The 16,516-nt window shown below is 40.3% G+C and overlaps 1 protein-coding gene across 3 annotated transcripts in view; it reads left to right on the top strand.

Annotated features, from left to right (window-relative positions):
- Positions 1-16,516, top strand: part of MAGI3 (membrane associated guanylate kinase, WW and PDZ domain containing 3) — a 208,555-nt gene that overhangs the window by 166,486 nt on the left and 25,553 nt on the right. For all 3 annotated transcript variants that reach the window (XM_054027114.1, XM_054027113.1, XM_054027115.1), the window contains 5 exons: positions 1,540-1,571; positions 5,892-6,048; positions 9,983-10,074; positions 13,338-13,530; positions 15,676-15,864. In XM_054027114.1, the coding sequence (XP_053883089.1) occupies positions 1,540-1,571; positions 5,892-6,048; positions 9,983-10,074; positions 13,338-13,530; positions 15,676-15,864 (663 nt within the window). The remainder of the gene's footprint in view (positions 1-1,539; positions 1,572-5,891; positions 6,049-9,982; positions 10,075-13,337; positions 13,531-15,675; positions 15,865-16,516) is intronic.

The following is a 16,516-nucleotide window of genomic DNA, read 5'->3' as shown; positions in this document are numbered from 1 at the left end:
AGAACCAAGAATTCCCCCTTCCTAGTTCTCTTTTCCAGATCATGCTCCTAAGGGATGTCTCCATTCTCCGTTTCTGAGCAGCTGATGTTGTTTTTATTGGAATGAACTCTAGAATGTTCTTCATGTGAGCATTCTATGCAAATGGGGCATCTTTTCTTTTATCTTGAGAAACTTTTATCTTGTTCACTCTTTTGTTTCTCTCTTCTTCTCTGGACACCCTGACAGCACCTGTCAGTGGGGCAGATAAACCATAGTAAAATATCATTACTGTACCATTGTTTATGCCCATCTTGCTATGTTGTAGAGATTTCAGCACTCCACTCGGAGGAAAAGTGCTGATTGATCTGATTTGCTTTTCCTGACTAAACAAACACAACATTCACTTCCCCTCTATGGCTTACTGTAAGGTATAGGCTGACTACCTATTAATACTCTGTGGATAGTGTGCTGGAGACCAGCATAAAGCGACATTTTTTTCTGCTGAGAGGCAGAAATGAAGTCTAACATTCATTTCTACATGCTGGGAGGGCAGAATTCAGTTTAGCTATAGCTTCTTCCATGCTGACTAGTGCTCATGGAACATTTATAAAGGCAAGAAGGACACTGTGCTGGTGTCGTCATTTTAGTCACCAATCCTGAAGGCCCCCCTTTACCCTCACCACCCTGAATGGACCATGAGTACTATTGACTATAACCGTATCTGCCAACTGCTCAAACAAAACACTAGAAGTAGAGAGACAAATAACACATTTGCCTAACACATATTAACGTGATGGGTAAAGAAGAATAGGCAAGGGCCTGATCCAAAGCCCAGTAAACAAATAAACGGATTCCCATTGACTTCAATAGTTTTTGGGTCAGAGCCTGTAAGAACAAGCCAACTGTCACATTGACAGCTCCTCTTTGTTAATATATCTCCATCTAGAAAGCTACCAGGGATTCAGCATTGTTGGCCCTGTGGGAAGCACAACAGAGCCTTGTCACAGTGATGACCTGTATTGTAGAAACTTGTTTGCAAGGTGAGATCTGACCCTCCGAGCCCCTTGCAGGCTTTTCTTCCAGCCTCAAGAAAACCACCTCAAAAACATGCCTAGCATTTGCAAAGACACCAGAGTCTTCACTATATAAGTGTTACCATTTCCAGTTTGACTAGCAATGAGGGAAAAAATCAGATTTCCTTGGTAGTAAATAGTGTTCTACCAGTCAAACTCATTAACTTACCTCAGCACATTAATTGGAGTATGTATCCTCAAACCACAGGCCCTGGCAGCATGAGAAATGTGTGTTGTTTGTTAGTTGCCATTTAAGGGACCTCTGCTAGTCAATATTGTTGGCCAAGTAAAGATTCACTTAGAATTTGAAAAGAATCATAGAACATATAGCAAACCTTATGCCTTCACAAGGGGAGTGAATGAACAGTGATGAGCTGCAAGCCAAGAATAAAAGCTGAGCATATTGGCTCTGATCAATGTAAAATAGTGGGTTTTTAATAATTAAAGTTGCTTCTTATATTCAGATATTTTCCTCTTTTTTCTTTAGGTCCCCCCTCACCTGCTAAAACTGCCAAAGTGGTGAGTATTGAAGTTATCCAGATGATTATATTTATTGTTTAGTGCTGATGGACAGACTTGATTTTCAGGCACAAAATAACAGATTCATGGGTCTCCATGGCAGCCTGTTAACTAACTTACTGATCCCTGAGTTCTTCTGTGTGTTCAGGCACAGGTGTCCTCTGACTGCCAGACAGGCATGGAGTGTGCTACAATAGACGCATCTGTGATCTCTGGACCATTTATACAAGATGCAGGGGGCTCCTACAGGCTATGCCAGGCTATCTGTGGTTTTTAGTCATCCAGTTACAGACGGCTGTTAATTTTTTTTTCTACTTATTTGGATGGAGGTTCTGCTTGTTGTCTCTCTAAGGATAATTTTTTCAAAATGCTATTTAGCCACAAACAGATCTTTAGTGTATCTGGTGAAATTCTCTATATTTACCCTCAACCTCATGGGAATAAGGAAGATCAGTTCTTAAGGATCATAGATTATTATGCACATCACATCAGATACATGAAACGGATCCTCGTTTCATTGAAAGTGATTGTTAGTGGGGAGAGAGAGGGAAGCTGCCTTTGTGTGTCCTGTCTAGCTAGGAACTCAAAATAACTTGATTGTTGTGGGTTCTGCTTTCTTCCCTTGAAAATGTAGGGTTTTTTATATTGTTAGATAACATAGAAAACAAAGCAGCCTTGAGCACATCTGTAACCTTCGTCTAAAGAATCTACATCACTTAAAGGAGAAGCAGGATCCAGTTATCTCTCACTATCAGAGTAGGAATCATTTCCAGGATTAGCGTTGCGGTGAAGAACAAAAAAGGTTCGAAGAGCTTGATTGTGAGGCTGCATGTAGCATTGGTGGTCTGTAGGTGAACACTGCATTGTAACCCCAATGTCTTCATGTTCCCAGACTCAGATACTTGCATCGCACCTGAAAACATGTATTTATTTTTTTTAAATAAGTAAACCCATAGTTTAACATCTTCCCATGTGCTTACTTTATCCCATTTTCACAACCCGCTCTCTCACCCTCATCCTGATCTCCTTTTAGGAGTCTGCAGTGATTATTCATTATCAAAGCTTTGTTGCCTGACACAAATTAATTTCCCTATGTAAAGGCTGTCAGGATGGCTGTTGAAGGGAAAACAACACATAATGTTTCATTTTTCTCTTGCTAATTGCCTGCACCATGTATTCAAATTTTCCTTTAGAAGTTTGCATTTTACTTTCTTGGGAGAATTTTATGTTTTGTTTTATGAGAAACCTCCAAAAATAAACTTCAGTGTTCCCCACTTGAGTGCCTAGTGTATCACCATTTCCTTTTGTGTTTGAATGGGCAATTTATATTTTCCCAGAGTCATCAAGGTGTCTGTATTTCTGATATTCATTGTTGGAAAAGATTGGTCCACTAGGAATATCTTTGATTTAAATAGGATCTGGTGGAAAGAAAATTGTACAGCCTTTGGCTTAACGTAATACACTGGAGGTCAAAGAATAAAGGTTGTTAATAGGAATCTGTTATGTTGTGGAAGAGACTGCTTTTCAGCATGGGGTTCATTAGAGCCCATATATGCCCTTCTGATGTGGGGGATGGAGTGAGGAAGCCTTTCAGGAATTGTCATTTCGGCAAGAAGAATTCTTGTGCATTGCAGTTCACTGCATTTTAACAAAACCTCCATTCCCATGGTATAGAAGTAAATTCTTTCCCAGCCATGGCTGCACAGTGCAAATACATTAATTCATTTCTAACCTGAAGCCAAGGCTGTTGCTGACCGTTAACTGTGGAGATAACAGGAGTGTGTCAGCTCTACACATTTAAAACGGAGCATAACCTGCAAAAAATTGCTAATTTAATTCCTAAGCAGAAACATAGCTGCTAAAAAGACATTCCCCGAATAAAAACTTTGCAATATAAAAACACCTACCAGTCATCATTCACTGCACTATGTGCACACATGCTAAAAATACTTGAGAAATAACATTGCAGTGCATGTGCAGTAACAGTTTCCCTGAACGAAACCCAATGCTCAGTGGCATTAATTCACATCATGAGCTAGTTCAGTTAAAAAAGGCCAAGGTCTTATGTCTATAAACATGTAAAAAGTCTCAAACTATTGAACCCTGTGGGGGATTTTCTTCTGCTCTCAAAAGGGCAGACCTGAATCTAATCTAACTTTGTTTATATTAAACACACACCTGCACTGCCACACTGAGACTTTTCAGGTTGGATTTCAGCCTACAGCAAACATTTAAAGTCATCTTGCTATATCATCTTGCTATATCGGGGGGAGGGATAGCTCAGTGGGTTGAGCATTGGTCTGCTAAAGCCAGGGTTGTGAGTTCAATCCTTGAGGGGGCCACTTAGGGATCTGGGGCAAAATAAGTACTTGGTCCTGCTAGTGAAGTCAGGAGGCTGGACTCGATGACCTTTCAAGGTCCCTTCCAGTTCTAGGAGATAGGATATCTCCATTAATTTCTTTCTTCATCAACCTTTGGAAATAAGGATTTGAAACCACGGAGATGGCTGTAATGTCACTTCCAACTGTAGTGTTGTGATGAGTCTTTCCTGCTATCCTATCTAAGGGAGGAATTCTGAGTGTTTAAATTTTCTTAACTTTGTTTAATTGCTCCTGAATATTTTCCCTCGTCTTCAGGGAGATTTCCGTCAGAGGATGAAGCGTTCGTTTACAGAACTTTTTAGAGAGGCAAACTAGTAGAACCTGGCTTGCATGCAAAAACAAAACCTCAGTTCTGCGCTAACCAATACTGAGCTTCTGCATAGAAACTAGAATAGGGCTCTAGATTTAAAAACTTCCAGGGTGCAACAAATGGATGAAACTGGGAGCACTGATTTAGCAGAGACTATGAGCAACAAGTAATAAGACATCAGAAAATCAACACTGAAACCTTAAACTTATCCCTTGGTTTCCTGCTATATCTCAGGGTTCTTTCAGGATTCAGATTCTAGAAAATAGGTAGATACTTGTTTTCTCCACTGCAACTTCATAGCTCAGCTGTTCAGAAGAAGTGCCTCAACCTACCACTCTGTGGGTTTGTTTGACTACTGCAGTTTGGTCAATTCCAATTCATTACAAAAGTTAGACGTGCTAAACAGATCCACTTCATTTGAAAACCTGATACTGATCATCAGAGAAAATGGTTGAGAGTTCATGCTTTTTCATGTGCACTACATCCCTTGCTTTCTGGTTATTGTAGAAAGTGCTCAGTTGCCATTATCTTGCAGAAGGTAAGTAGCTGCAGCATTCCTTACCTCTATGCTGTCCATCTGTACACTGATCAGAGATCAGCACCTGCTTGACAGGGGGCAAGATTTCAGGATAGATACTCAAATTATTTTCAGTTGTAGATGCCAAATTAACCTAGAAGAGAATACTTGATGTTTTCCACCTTCAGATGGAACAAATGAAATTAACATAGTTCAGTGACTTTCTGGAAGAAGATTCTTTTTATAGACACATCTCCCTGCATTTCACACTGAAATCAATCGATCAGCAGTTATGTTCAAGGACCACTTAAAGAAGTTTGTAGTAAGAGTAATATAAACTGACTGGGGCAATCTAGGCCATGGACTCAAACATTTTCGTAGCATGGAACGCATTTTAATTGTCTTCGGTTCACCACCTTTCCTGTTCACAATTGCATAGTTACCTCTTCAACAATTCATGATTGCATAATATTCCTATGATAAATGCAGCAAATACATACATGGAAAACTGACACTGGAGAAGAACTTAATGTATTTTTAGCTTTCTGATGCAGTTTGGCAGCTTGGAATTTGGAGAACCAGCACCTTGTGACCAGCCAGCAATCTGCAGCCCACCTGCAGTGTTATGCAGACCAGAGTCTGGGAAATGCCAACCTAAAAGATGTTCTCTGAGATCCACAACCTTATTACCAAGTAAAGGGAAAAAAATAAAAGCCTTATACTCTGTATACGTTGAGTCCTTTTCAGTTGTGTGTACCAAATAAGACTTGACCCAAGAAGAGTTACAATACAGGCAGTGTACATGGGAAATTACATACACTTGCTCACACTCTGGGCATGAGCCACTTCACACACATTGTTTCCAGGTCCATTCTCCAGTAGAAGCGTTGTCGTTTTTTCAAGTTTTGAACAGGCTGAACAGAAGCATACGGTGTATGAAGCCCATATCTTACTGGGAGAAGCTGGGTTGAACTGGAGTAGATTATGCAGTTGTGTGCCATGCATTACAAGTTTACTATTTTATTGTTTTTTCTCACCTATTTAAGCCAGTTTATTGATCATTTTGAACTTAACATACTCTTCTTACTCTGCTTTTTTTGTTGTTGTTTCAGAAGCTAGATAAGCAGGAGAATTCAGGAAGCTTAGAGGCTATCAGTGATTCCATTCCACAGCCTATGCCATTCCCACCTGCTGCTGTGAGGTCAGGTTCTCCAAAACTAGACCCTTCAGAAGTCTATCTGAAGTCTAAGACAATATTTGAAGACAAGCGTAAGTACACAGACCTCTTATGCTGGGAATATGCTGTAGCACAACAGGATGTGTTCTGTATTTCCTTCATGTACACAAGTCTTTAAACTTCGTGCTCCTCAGGGCATATTTAGAAAGAAGATGAGGAAGTAAAATGACCATAGTCGTTTCTGTGATTATATCCTAGCTAATGATTCCATTGGAAATCACAGCTCAGCAGTCCGTCTGTTTTGTGTGGATAGCATAGTCTGTTTACTAGCAAAGATTTACAAACCGTGCATGAGAACAGGTGCAGATACAGAACTGCTGCCTAGCTATGATTTTAAATGTAATAGTATACACTGGATAAACCAAAGCCATTTGGCATGCCAAACATGCCATATAAAATAAATACACTCCTGGGTGAGCTCGTAGGGATTAAAGTAGCCCCATAAATGACCAGTCAAGAATATGTTTTATAGTAAATAAGGGGGATACAGTGTCAGCAGATGGGCTGCAACATGAAAATAAATAGTTACATAACTACAAATGAAGCATAGCAGCGTCATCGAAGTCACAAAGGGCTTGTTGCCTGTGAATTTCCCACTGTAAACAAACATGCTCCCCAGTGCGGTGTTTCAGCCATACATTTAATTATATAGCACTTCACAGAAATGCTGTAAATATGCTCTTAATTAGATTTGCGTTGTTTGTGTAAAAGGTTGGTTCTGGATAAAGCGAAAGCTTTGCAGGCCCAGGAAAAGCAAACCACATGTTCATTTTCCTAAGCTGGTGGCCTGGAGTATGGCACATCTGTACTTTATCTTAACCTGGTACCCCAATAAGCTGCTGCTGCTTTTCTATTCATTTCAGTACATCTGACTCGAGAGAAAATTAACCTTAACATTGTCCCTCAGTAACACTTATTACCCAGCAATAAGTTTCATACATGAAATAGGAAATCAGCAGTCAGGTTCTCTGACATTGACCTAATTAATATTACATAACTGTCTTCAACATTTTATTACTATTTAATTTCCATTTTCCCTATCAGCACTTTTTATAATTTTGCAAACATGAGCTTTGATAATTGGATAGTACCATCCCTGCAAAGACACTTCTTAAGAAATGCTTCATTGAAATTTGAATTTACTTTGGCTATAGTGGCTATGCACTTATTACATAATGAAACTACAATTTCTAGTTACTCAAAAAAAAAAAGTGTCCTGTTGTTTAACAATTGAACCATAGATAGCAACAACTATAGAGCAGAGCAAAAACAAAAGTCAAACTAAACAAACTGGAGGCAAATGCATAATTTAACATATTGAGAGTTAGTTAGTAAAACTTGATTGGAAAGTATGATAGGAAATTTGTATATCAAGTCATATATGAAGTCATATCTTGGTGTATTTGAAATTATGAGAGGTGGAACTCGCACTGTTTTTGCTGCACCATATCTTGTAATATTTTTGAGGAGCTCTTGCCAAATTGGAAGATGTTCTAATTCTAAGCAGCCGAAGTAAACTAGATAGTTCAATTGCTTGTCAAATATGGTCCTGTCTGAGATGAACTGTAGCTTGATAGATTCCAAAGCCAGAAGGGATGATTGTGACCCTATTCTGACCTCCTGTATAACACCGGTCATAGAACTTTTCCAAAGTAATTCCTAGAGCAGATCTTGTAGAAAAATATCCAATCTTGATGCAACAATTTTCAGTTACGAAAAATTCACTGCAACCCTTGGTAAATTGTTCCAATCATTAATTACTCTCACCATTAAAAGTTTATGCTTTATTTCTAGTCTGAATTTGTCTCGATTCAACTTCTAGCCATTGGATCATGTTATACCTTTCTCTACTAGATTGAAGAGCTCATTATTAAATATCTGTTTCCCATGGTAGACACTTACCAACTGTACTCAAGTCATCCCTTAACCTTCTCTTTGGTAAGCTAAATAGATTGAGCTCTTTGAGTCTATCACTATAAGGCAGTTTTTCTAATCCTTCAACCATTCTCCTCGCTCTTCTCTGACCCCTCTCCCATTTATCAACATCCTTCCTGAATTGTGGGCACCAAAATTGGACACCGTGTACCAGCAGTGGTTGCATGAGTGCCAGATTTGGAGGTAGGACAATCTCTCCACTCCTACTCAAGATTCTCCTGTTTATGTATCCCAGAATCGCATTAGCCCTTTTGACTACAGCGTCACACTGGGAGCTCATGTTCAGTTGATTATCTGCCACAACCCCCAAATATTTTTCAGAGTCACTGCTTCCCAGGTTAAAGTCCCCCATCCTGGAAGTATGGCCTACATTCTTTGTTCCTACATGTATACATTTATATTTAGCTGTACTAATACACATATTGTTTGCTTGCGCCTAATTTACCAAGCAATCCAGATTTATCTAAATCAGTGACTTGTCCTCTTCATTCTCCCAACGCTTGTGTTATCTGCAAACTTTATCAGTGATGATATTATATTTTCTTCAAAGTCGATAAAAATGTGAACTAGCATAGAGTCAAGAACCAATACCTACTGAATCTCATTGGAAGCACACCCACTCAATAATGATTCCCCATTTAGAGTTACATTTTGAGACCTGTTAGCCAGTTTTTAATCCACTTAAAGTGTGCCATGTTAATTTCATATCACTCTAGTTTTTTAATCGAAATGTCATGCAGTACCAAGTCAAAGTACATTATGTCAACACTATTATCTTTATCAACCAAACTTATTTTATCAAAAGAAGATATCAAGTTAATTTGACAGGATCCATTTTTCATAAACCCATGTTGATTTGCATTAATCACATTACCCTCCTTTAATTCTTCATTAATCGAATCCAGGATCAGCCACTCTATTATCTTGCCAGGGATCGAGGTCCAGTGGACCGGCCCATAACTACCAGAGTCATCCCTTTTTAAAAATTGGCACAATATTAGCTTATTTATAGTCCTCAGAAACTTCCTCAGACTTATTGAAAATCAAGACTTATTGAAAATCAACATTAATGGTCCAGCGAGCTCATAAGTGAGCTCTTTTAAAACTCTCAAGTAATCTAGACCTGCTGATTTAAAAATGTCTTACTTCTGCAGCTTCTGTTTGACATCCTCCAGAGATACTAGTGGAATGGAAAGTGTTTTGTCATCACCATAAGAATAATGTGTATAATCTGTTTTTTCCCCCCAAATACTGAACAAAACTATGGTACTGAACACTTCTGCCTTTTCTGCATTATTTTTGATAATTCTACCATTTTCATCTAGTACTGGACCAATACCATTATCAGGATTATTTTTGTTCCTAATGTATTTTAAAAACTCCTTATCTTTTACTCTGCTGGCCATAGATCCGTGTGTCCTTTTGCTTCACTTGTCAATTTTCTACAGTTCCTAACTTCTTATTTATATTCATTATTATCAACTTCCCCTTTCTTCCATTTTTTTTTATGTATTTTATTTTTTATAGTTGCCTTCATTTCCCCTCTAAACAAGGTTAGCTTTTTAACCAGCATGGCCTTCTTCCTCAGCGAGGTGTTCTTAAATGATTCCCAATTACCATTCACTTTTCTAGTTAAATTCTTCCTCCCCGCTGATTTGGCTCACGATTGTTTTCAGCGTTGTGAAATTGGCCCTATTTGTAGCGATTATAGACTGCACCTTAATCCCAACCCATACAAACATAATGGTAGGAGGTGTTTTGGTCCCTGTGAAATAATGTTAGAGTGAAAGACATCTGCAGCTGTTTCTGGACATGCTCATCACTCCACATGATAGGAAGATAACATCACTGAGGAATTGGTTATGTTCCTTACTAAAACAATCTGACCACTCTGTTTTGTCAATGGAAAACTACAAGCTTATAACTGGTTGCACAACTGTGTTGATTAAAGAAAAATGTAAACACATTTTAATCTTCTCTCCAATAATCAAATGTAACTTATTATGCACTTTTCATATTTGTCTTAACTAGCTCCAAACACAAAGGATTTGGATGTTTTCCTGCGAAAACAGGAGTCTGGGTTTGGCTTCCGCGTGCTCGGAGGGGATGGACCAGACCAGTCAGTAAGTGAATTAAGTTATCTGTTACCTAGACTTCAGGAGCTTGTGCTGTAGCTTTTGTAATGTCTCGTTCACACGATCGTTTTCATTTTTTTCCCCCATGTTGAGTTAAGTGGATAAACTTTATTTCCATCTTCACCATAAACAGCCATGCTGTATGTTGATATCATATTCAGCTTAAACAGCTGCAGTATGTTTTTATACTGCTTCACTCCTGGTTCAAGTTGGCTTTCTCAAAATGTTTTCAGAGCTAAGTTGCTGCAAATTTGGTTACAAGTGGGCAGTAGATGATCGAGAATGGAAGGCGAAGACATTTGGCTCTGTCTTTAAGCTTTAGAGAAATAATGTTCATAGTACAAGTTCACACCAATTGACAAACTGGGAAAATGGGGCGTGGTGTTATGGGAGGATCTACAAACATGACTTATTTAGTTGAGCCCTAATGACCTTTAGTTGGCAGGGGAAACTTGGGGCAAAATTCCATTTGGTCACTCGCCTTGAAAGCTGTGAAGACCCTACTGTCGCTCAGTATTCAAACACAACCTGGGCCAAACTTACAGAGGTTGGCGTGAGTGGGGAGCTCATCAGCTTGGGAGTGGCCTTCCACAAATTGAGGTGGCAACTCAGGTTAATTTGTCACGTGGAAGGAGAGAAATGCATTACCCCAAATTCCTACAGAGGGAGATAGCCCCGGGTTCTAGCAGTGAAAGAACTCGAACAGAAATACTTCAGCAGTCAGATGTTGAGCTAAAGCTTCGACAGGTAAAAAGAGTAAACGAATTGGGCAGGCTGGTTTAGTTATCTTTTATTCAGTGATCAGCAGAGTCCTTTGTCAAAGTGAGCAATTGTTGGATTTCTGCAAGCATCACTGGGATACTCCTCCATAGCAACACTTGTGTCTTGATGGAGAGAGAAGGGCCTCAGTGACAAGCCCATTAAAAAGTTGTGGTCTAGATTAGATCTGGGGGGAAAACCCTTATCTGCATGTTTGGCACTTAACTTGCCCATGTTCATCCTGGTAGAGCAAACATGCACTGCATCTGTCCAGGGATATCTGAATGTGGCCTGGTTCTCAACAGAATGCTAATGAGTGACTGCAGTGAGGACCTATAGCAGTAGTTAATGAAACAAGTTGAGTGTGGAGCTTTTTGATGTGTTGTGTTAGACGAGATTTAAAAAAAAGAAACCGTTCTGGCTAAACAGCGATTTAACTCCAGTCCCATTAAAATCCAATGGAAGAAGATAAAATGGTTTATTACCTTTCTTCCCTTTCCTCTTCATGGTTGATTTCAGTCCCCCCCAGGCTCTCAGTCACTTTCTGTTTGTCTAGAATCTTTCTTGGCGGCAGCAGTTCTCCATCGAGCCTTTAATTGTTCTATCCTGAGAATGCTCTCAAAGATGGGGTTGGCACCAAACCTTTGCACGTTATAGCACCTAATCTTATTAATGGGCTTGGCACCAATGCATGCTGGTAATGCTCAGTACAACATGTGTGTCAATTTAACTGGGAAATAAACAAGTGGAGAGGGCTTTCTGGCTATCTCAGAAAAATCACCTCCAGCTTTGTTACCGACTTGTTGCGTTATTACGCTGCAGAAGGGAAGGAAGAAAGAAGAAAATTATAATCTTTTTTTTTAAATAGTTTTTGTAAGTCTTTCGCTTCTAGAGATTGGAGTTCAGATATGGTTTTAGGTCACCAATTAGTGAAGTTTTTTTGGCTTCACTCTGGAGAGCTGTCATACAATTTGACTCAGGTGGCAGTCTCTGCTTCAGAGAGGAGGATGGAGGCAGATTGGCAAAGACATGAATGGAAATTCCCAGAGTCCCTATTCATGCTATGCCTGGCTTTAGGAAATTCTGCCGTTTCTCACTTGCCAAAGCACAGCTTCACCAGAAAAGTAGGACTCTGTCCCTGACCGTATGGCAGTGACTGCTCCTCTCCTGCCAACCTTCAAAGGTGCTAAAGCTTTTGGGATAGAGATACTGCTAGATAGCATGTCCTCTCATATGTAATTAAAATGCATTCTCCAGTCACATCTGAGATCCAATGCCAGTTTGTTTTCTGACTTGCATTTAAAGGAAAGGAAGAACAGAGTGCTTTTTCTAGAGGAAGTAATAAGCAATTTTAGGTTTTTTATTGTATTCTACTATTTTGTTGCTATAGCAACTATAGCTGTGTTGGTAATAATCATAGCAATGCCCTGAGTGCAATATGAAGATGGGTTTTTGGAATGAACATGTTCTTGCTGCTTAACCTTGGACACATGCTGGACATAATTGTTTTTAATTTTTCACTTAAACTGAACTTTTTTCTAGCATATAAAACTACTATATGTTTCATGCTCCTGTCTCTATCATTTAGCTGGTGTTTCCTTGGGAGAAAAGGTGCAGGCCAAAGGGGGGGTGAGGGCTGCAGCTGTTTGAATTCATGCTGTGATCACCAATACTTGCACATTGCAGATTTTGAGTGGCAATTTCTGAGCAGCTGTGCTCTTAGGCTCTTTGCTGAACTTTAAATTCTACACTGGAGTCACCTTGCAGGTCTCAGTAATGATGATGTGTCTTTGTTGTGTTGATTGAGTGACACAGGCATTTCTTTTCAAAAATTTTGAGTAATTTTTGGTGCACAGAACAAATATATAAATAACACATGAATACACTAAAACAGCAAGACAAACAGGTAAGTGTACAAATACAGAGAGCTTAACCTACTCATGAGGTGGTGACCCTTCAGTTGATAGGAATTCATGAATAATACATGGCAGTAATAAAAACAAACCTTAAAATAAGACAGGTTTCAGGGTAGCAGCCGTGTTAGTCTGTATCCGCAAAAAGAAGAACAGGAGTACTTGTGGCACCTTAGAGACCAAAAAATTTATTAGAGCATAAGCTTTCGTGGACTACAGCCCACTTCTTCGGATGCATAACGAAGAAGTGGGCTGTAGTCCACGAAAGCTTATGCTCTAATAAATTTGTTAGTCTCTAAGGTGCCACAAGTACTCCTGTTCTTCTTTTTTCTTAAAATAAGATGAGCATTAAGTGTGAACGTCAGGAAGCTGGGACTGTCACAGTTTGCTCATTTCTACACATGCAAATGAGGTCAGTCTAATATGGCTTCTATAGCGTGAATTTCTGCTAGATTTAGGTGGGGGAAATAATTTTTGTAAAGGAAACCCTGCAGAAAGTCCCTCTTTATCTGGGGATTCAAACATTACATATTCTGTACATTCTACACCCCAGAACCAATGATTACACTCTGTTGACAGATATATATTGGGGCCATCATCCCACTGGGAGCAGCAGAGAAAGACGGCCGACTCCGAGCTGCTGATGAGCTGATGTGCATTGACGGAATCTCTGTCAAAGGGAAATCACACAAACAGGTCCTGGACTTGATGACCGGTGCTGCGCGGAATGGCCAGGTGCTGCTCACTGTCCGGAGGAAGATCTTCTTTGGCGGTATGTGCCAGGTGTCCAGATTAAACCCAGTCCCACTAGGTTTGCCAGAGTCTGGTAGCATGGCCATTGGAGCCCTTGTTCCTGGACTTAGTGTAAAGGAATGTTTCCACGGCCATAATCAGATGATATAAAGCGATACAGTAACAGAACTACTAGTACATCAGGAATGATGTGAACTCAGGGGGTCAGCTCCACTTCTGGATGAATGGGGTAACACAAAATTGTATCAAGCAGATGTTCTTGGAGGGAAGAGAATGGGATAAAAAAGGGGGCACCCATTTGCGCTGCGGCTCTGGAAAGCACTGTAATAGTGATGCTCTCTTGTTCTATAGTGTTTTTCATTGGAAGATCTGAAAGCACTTTACAAGCATTTGTTATTAAAGCCACTCATGGCTCTGTGTACTCTGGGCAGTAACACAAACCTTCTTTCTGCATTACAACACTACATTCTGAGGTTTGTTAGAATTTGTGCAGCAGGTTTAAGTGCATTATTTAATTAAATGCAGAAATTAATGTTAGAGTCAGATCAGCGTTCTGTAGGCAGTTCAGTGGCAATGGAATTTACAGATATGGAAACTGAGGGACAGAAGGGTTGTCATGCACCTGAGATGTCACTAACCACATCAGTGACAGAACTGAAAACAGAACCCAGGAGTCCTGGCTTGCAATCTCCTGTTCTCATTAGTAAACCCCACTGCCTTTCATGGGTCTTTCAGTCAAGATAACTAGAACCATTCCTTATAAACTGAGAAAAAATAGGAAGTGTATCACTTTCAGAACATCTTCGCTTTCACTGTCATGCAAATGGCAGGCAGCATGGCCTAGTGGGCCAAGTATGAGTCTGTGAGCCTAGAAGGTCCTAAATTCTAATTCCAGGCCGGTCGCTGACACACTGTGCAGTCTTTGACAAATCAAGTGACTTCTGTGTCACTGTCCGTAAAATGGGGATGATATCTACCTACCTCACAGGGGTGTTAGTGGTTAAAATTATCATGGTGTTTCTCCCAGGTGCCACACAGAAACCAGCCAAACCGGGAGGGGGCAGGGTCTCCAGTCACACTGTATTTCTATGTAGATTGCAACCACTTCATGAGTCTGTCTTTCATTTTTTGTTCGAAGTGAAAATATGTAAAGTATTTAATTAGATATTATCCACCTATAACTACCGATGTATTATATTGGTGCTGTACCTGGTGGTTGCTGCCAGCCTGTCATAGCGCGGTGCCAGGAGAGCAGATTGAGCCAAGCACAGAAAGAGGCCATCTAAAGGCTCAGAAAAGATTAATCTAATCGGAGGAAAAGCAATTTTCAGTCTTTGCATCTCAAGTTGCATTGCCTCCCTGACAGTGTAATTTTGCCAATGTAACATGTTCCTGCAAGAGAGGGTCTGATTCAGAGATCTTGAAAAGCTTACATGGCTTCATCTGCATCAGGGCCAACTCTGCCTCTGGTCTCTGTTTATTTCTCCTTTATTTAATTTAAAAAGAAAGAAAAAGAAAAATCCCTTCATTGTACAGCTTTATTTTCCTCTGAATTCCCTGATGTGGCATGGTCCTCACAGGCAATGCTTCAAGACTGGGATTTTGTTAGTTTTCCATCGAAGAGGCTGGGCTTCAACATTTGAATTACCCTTTAAAATATTGGTACACCTTTTGACATAAACAGTTGGTTCTCTGCAATGGAAATAGCAATAGTCCCAGTTTTAAGGTGGGTTTCTGCCATAGATCTTGTGCTTACACCACACAGGAAAATAGTGTTGCCAAAAAAGAGCCCCTGAAGAGACAACCAGGGTTAGGCTAGCATTATTAAGGGCATCAGCAACTGAGCGCTACCTCTGTGCTGCTGCACGCCCAGACTGTTCCCTTCTGAGGTATAAGTGTGTATTGCAGAATGGAGTTGGCAAACATTAAACTCTCCTATTAAACGTCCTTAAACCTCTGTAGCAACTTGAGCCCAAAGTGTAAATGGTTCTACCCTGTATTCTGATTCCATCTGGTTTCAGTTGCCTTGTTAATAAGCCCCCAGCGGGAAGGGAGGTGCTTCTCCGTTCTGTTAGTGATCTGATCATGTTTATCCTTGCAGTTATCCAGCTCCACACCACTCTTACTGATTCTACCTTATACTTTATTTTTGTGGTGTTTGTAGTCGAGAAACAGCCAGACGAGGAGGAGTTGCAGCTGCCCATTTCCACTCAAAATGGATCTCCCCGGCTGAACCGGGTAGAGGTCACAAGCAGACAGCCCCCAGAAGCCTATGATGTCCTGCTACAGCGGAAAGAGAATGAAGGATTTGGCTTTGTCATCCTCACCTCAAAAAACAAACCTCCTCCTGGCGGTAAGGGCTGACTCCTGTGTGTTGGTGTCACCTGCTCCACTGATGCCTGACGGGGGGAGATTAATTGGTTTAACTCATAGTTCCTCCTTCCAAAGCTGCAAGCAGTTATTGCCAATAGCATTCAGGGCTGGGGACTCCCAGGATATTCTTCTTTCCTAGGATGGGGTGTTTATTTTCCATGTCCAACCACCTACTGTGCTGTGATCTGTCGTTTCACTCGTCGTACTGTTCACAACTTCAGTGGCTAAAGGCTAAGTCTGTCTCACTCACAAAAGGGAATATGGTTTCTCTCATTTGTACATTTTGTAGAAAGTTTTGCATGTACAACAACTGAAGTGGGGGATGGAAATCACTCCTTACCAGTACAGGGGCAGGGGAAAAGAGAGAGAAAAGTATCCTTGTGATTGGATGACTTTCAGAATGTGTAAGGTGGTCAGACTGTGATGAGTGTGGGAATGGATGCACCGGTGTAGTCAGTGGTAAATGCAGGTAAACAGAGTTTACCCACTTCTCATTTGGGGAATATGGAGCTTAGTTTAGATTAGTTTACCCACTTTTTTTACCACCACACCACTGGATGCAGAGAACAAATATGCACACACGTACTCTTTACACTCTCTGTACAGCAGTGCCCAATAGATAAAATCAGCTA

This window comes from Malaclemys terrapin, chromosome 4, assembly GCF_027887155.1.
Source record: "Malaclemys terrapin pileata isolate rMalTer1 chromosome 4, rMalTer1.hap1, whole genome shotgun sequence".
NCBI lineage: Eukaryota > Metazoa > Chordata > Testudines > Emydidae > Malaclemys > Malaclemys terrapin.
The sequence above is the reverse complement of the archived record's forward strand: the minus strand, read 5'-3'. Positions and strand labels throughout refer to the sequence as shown.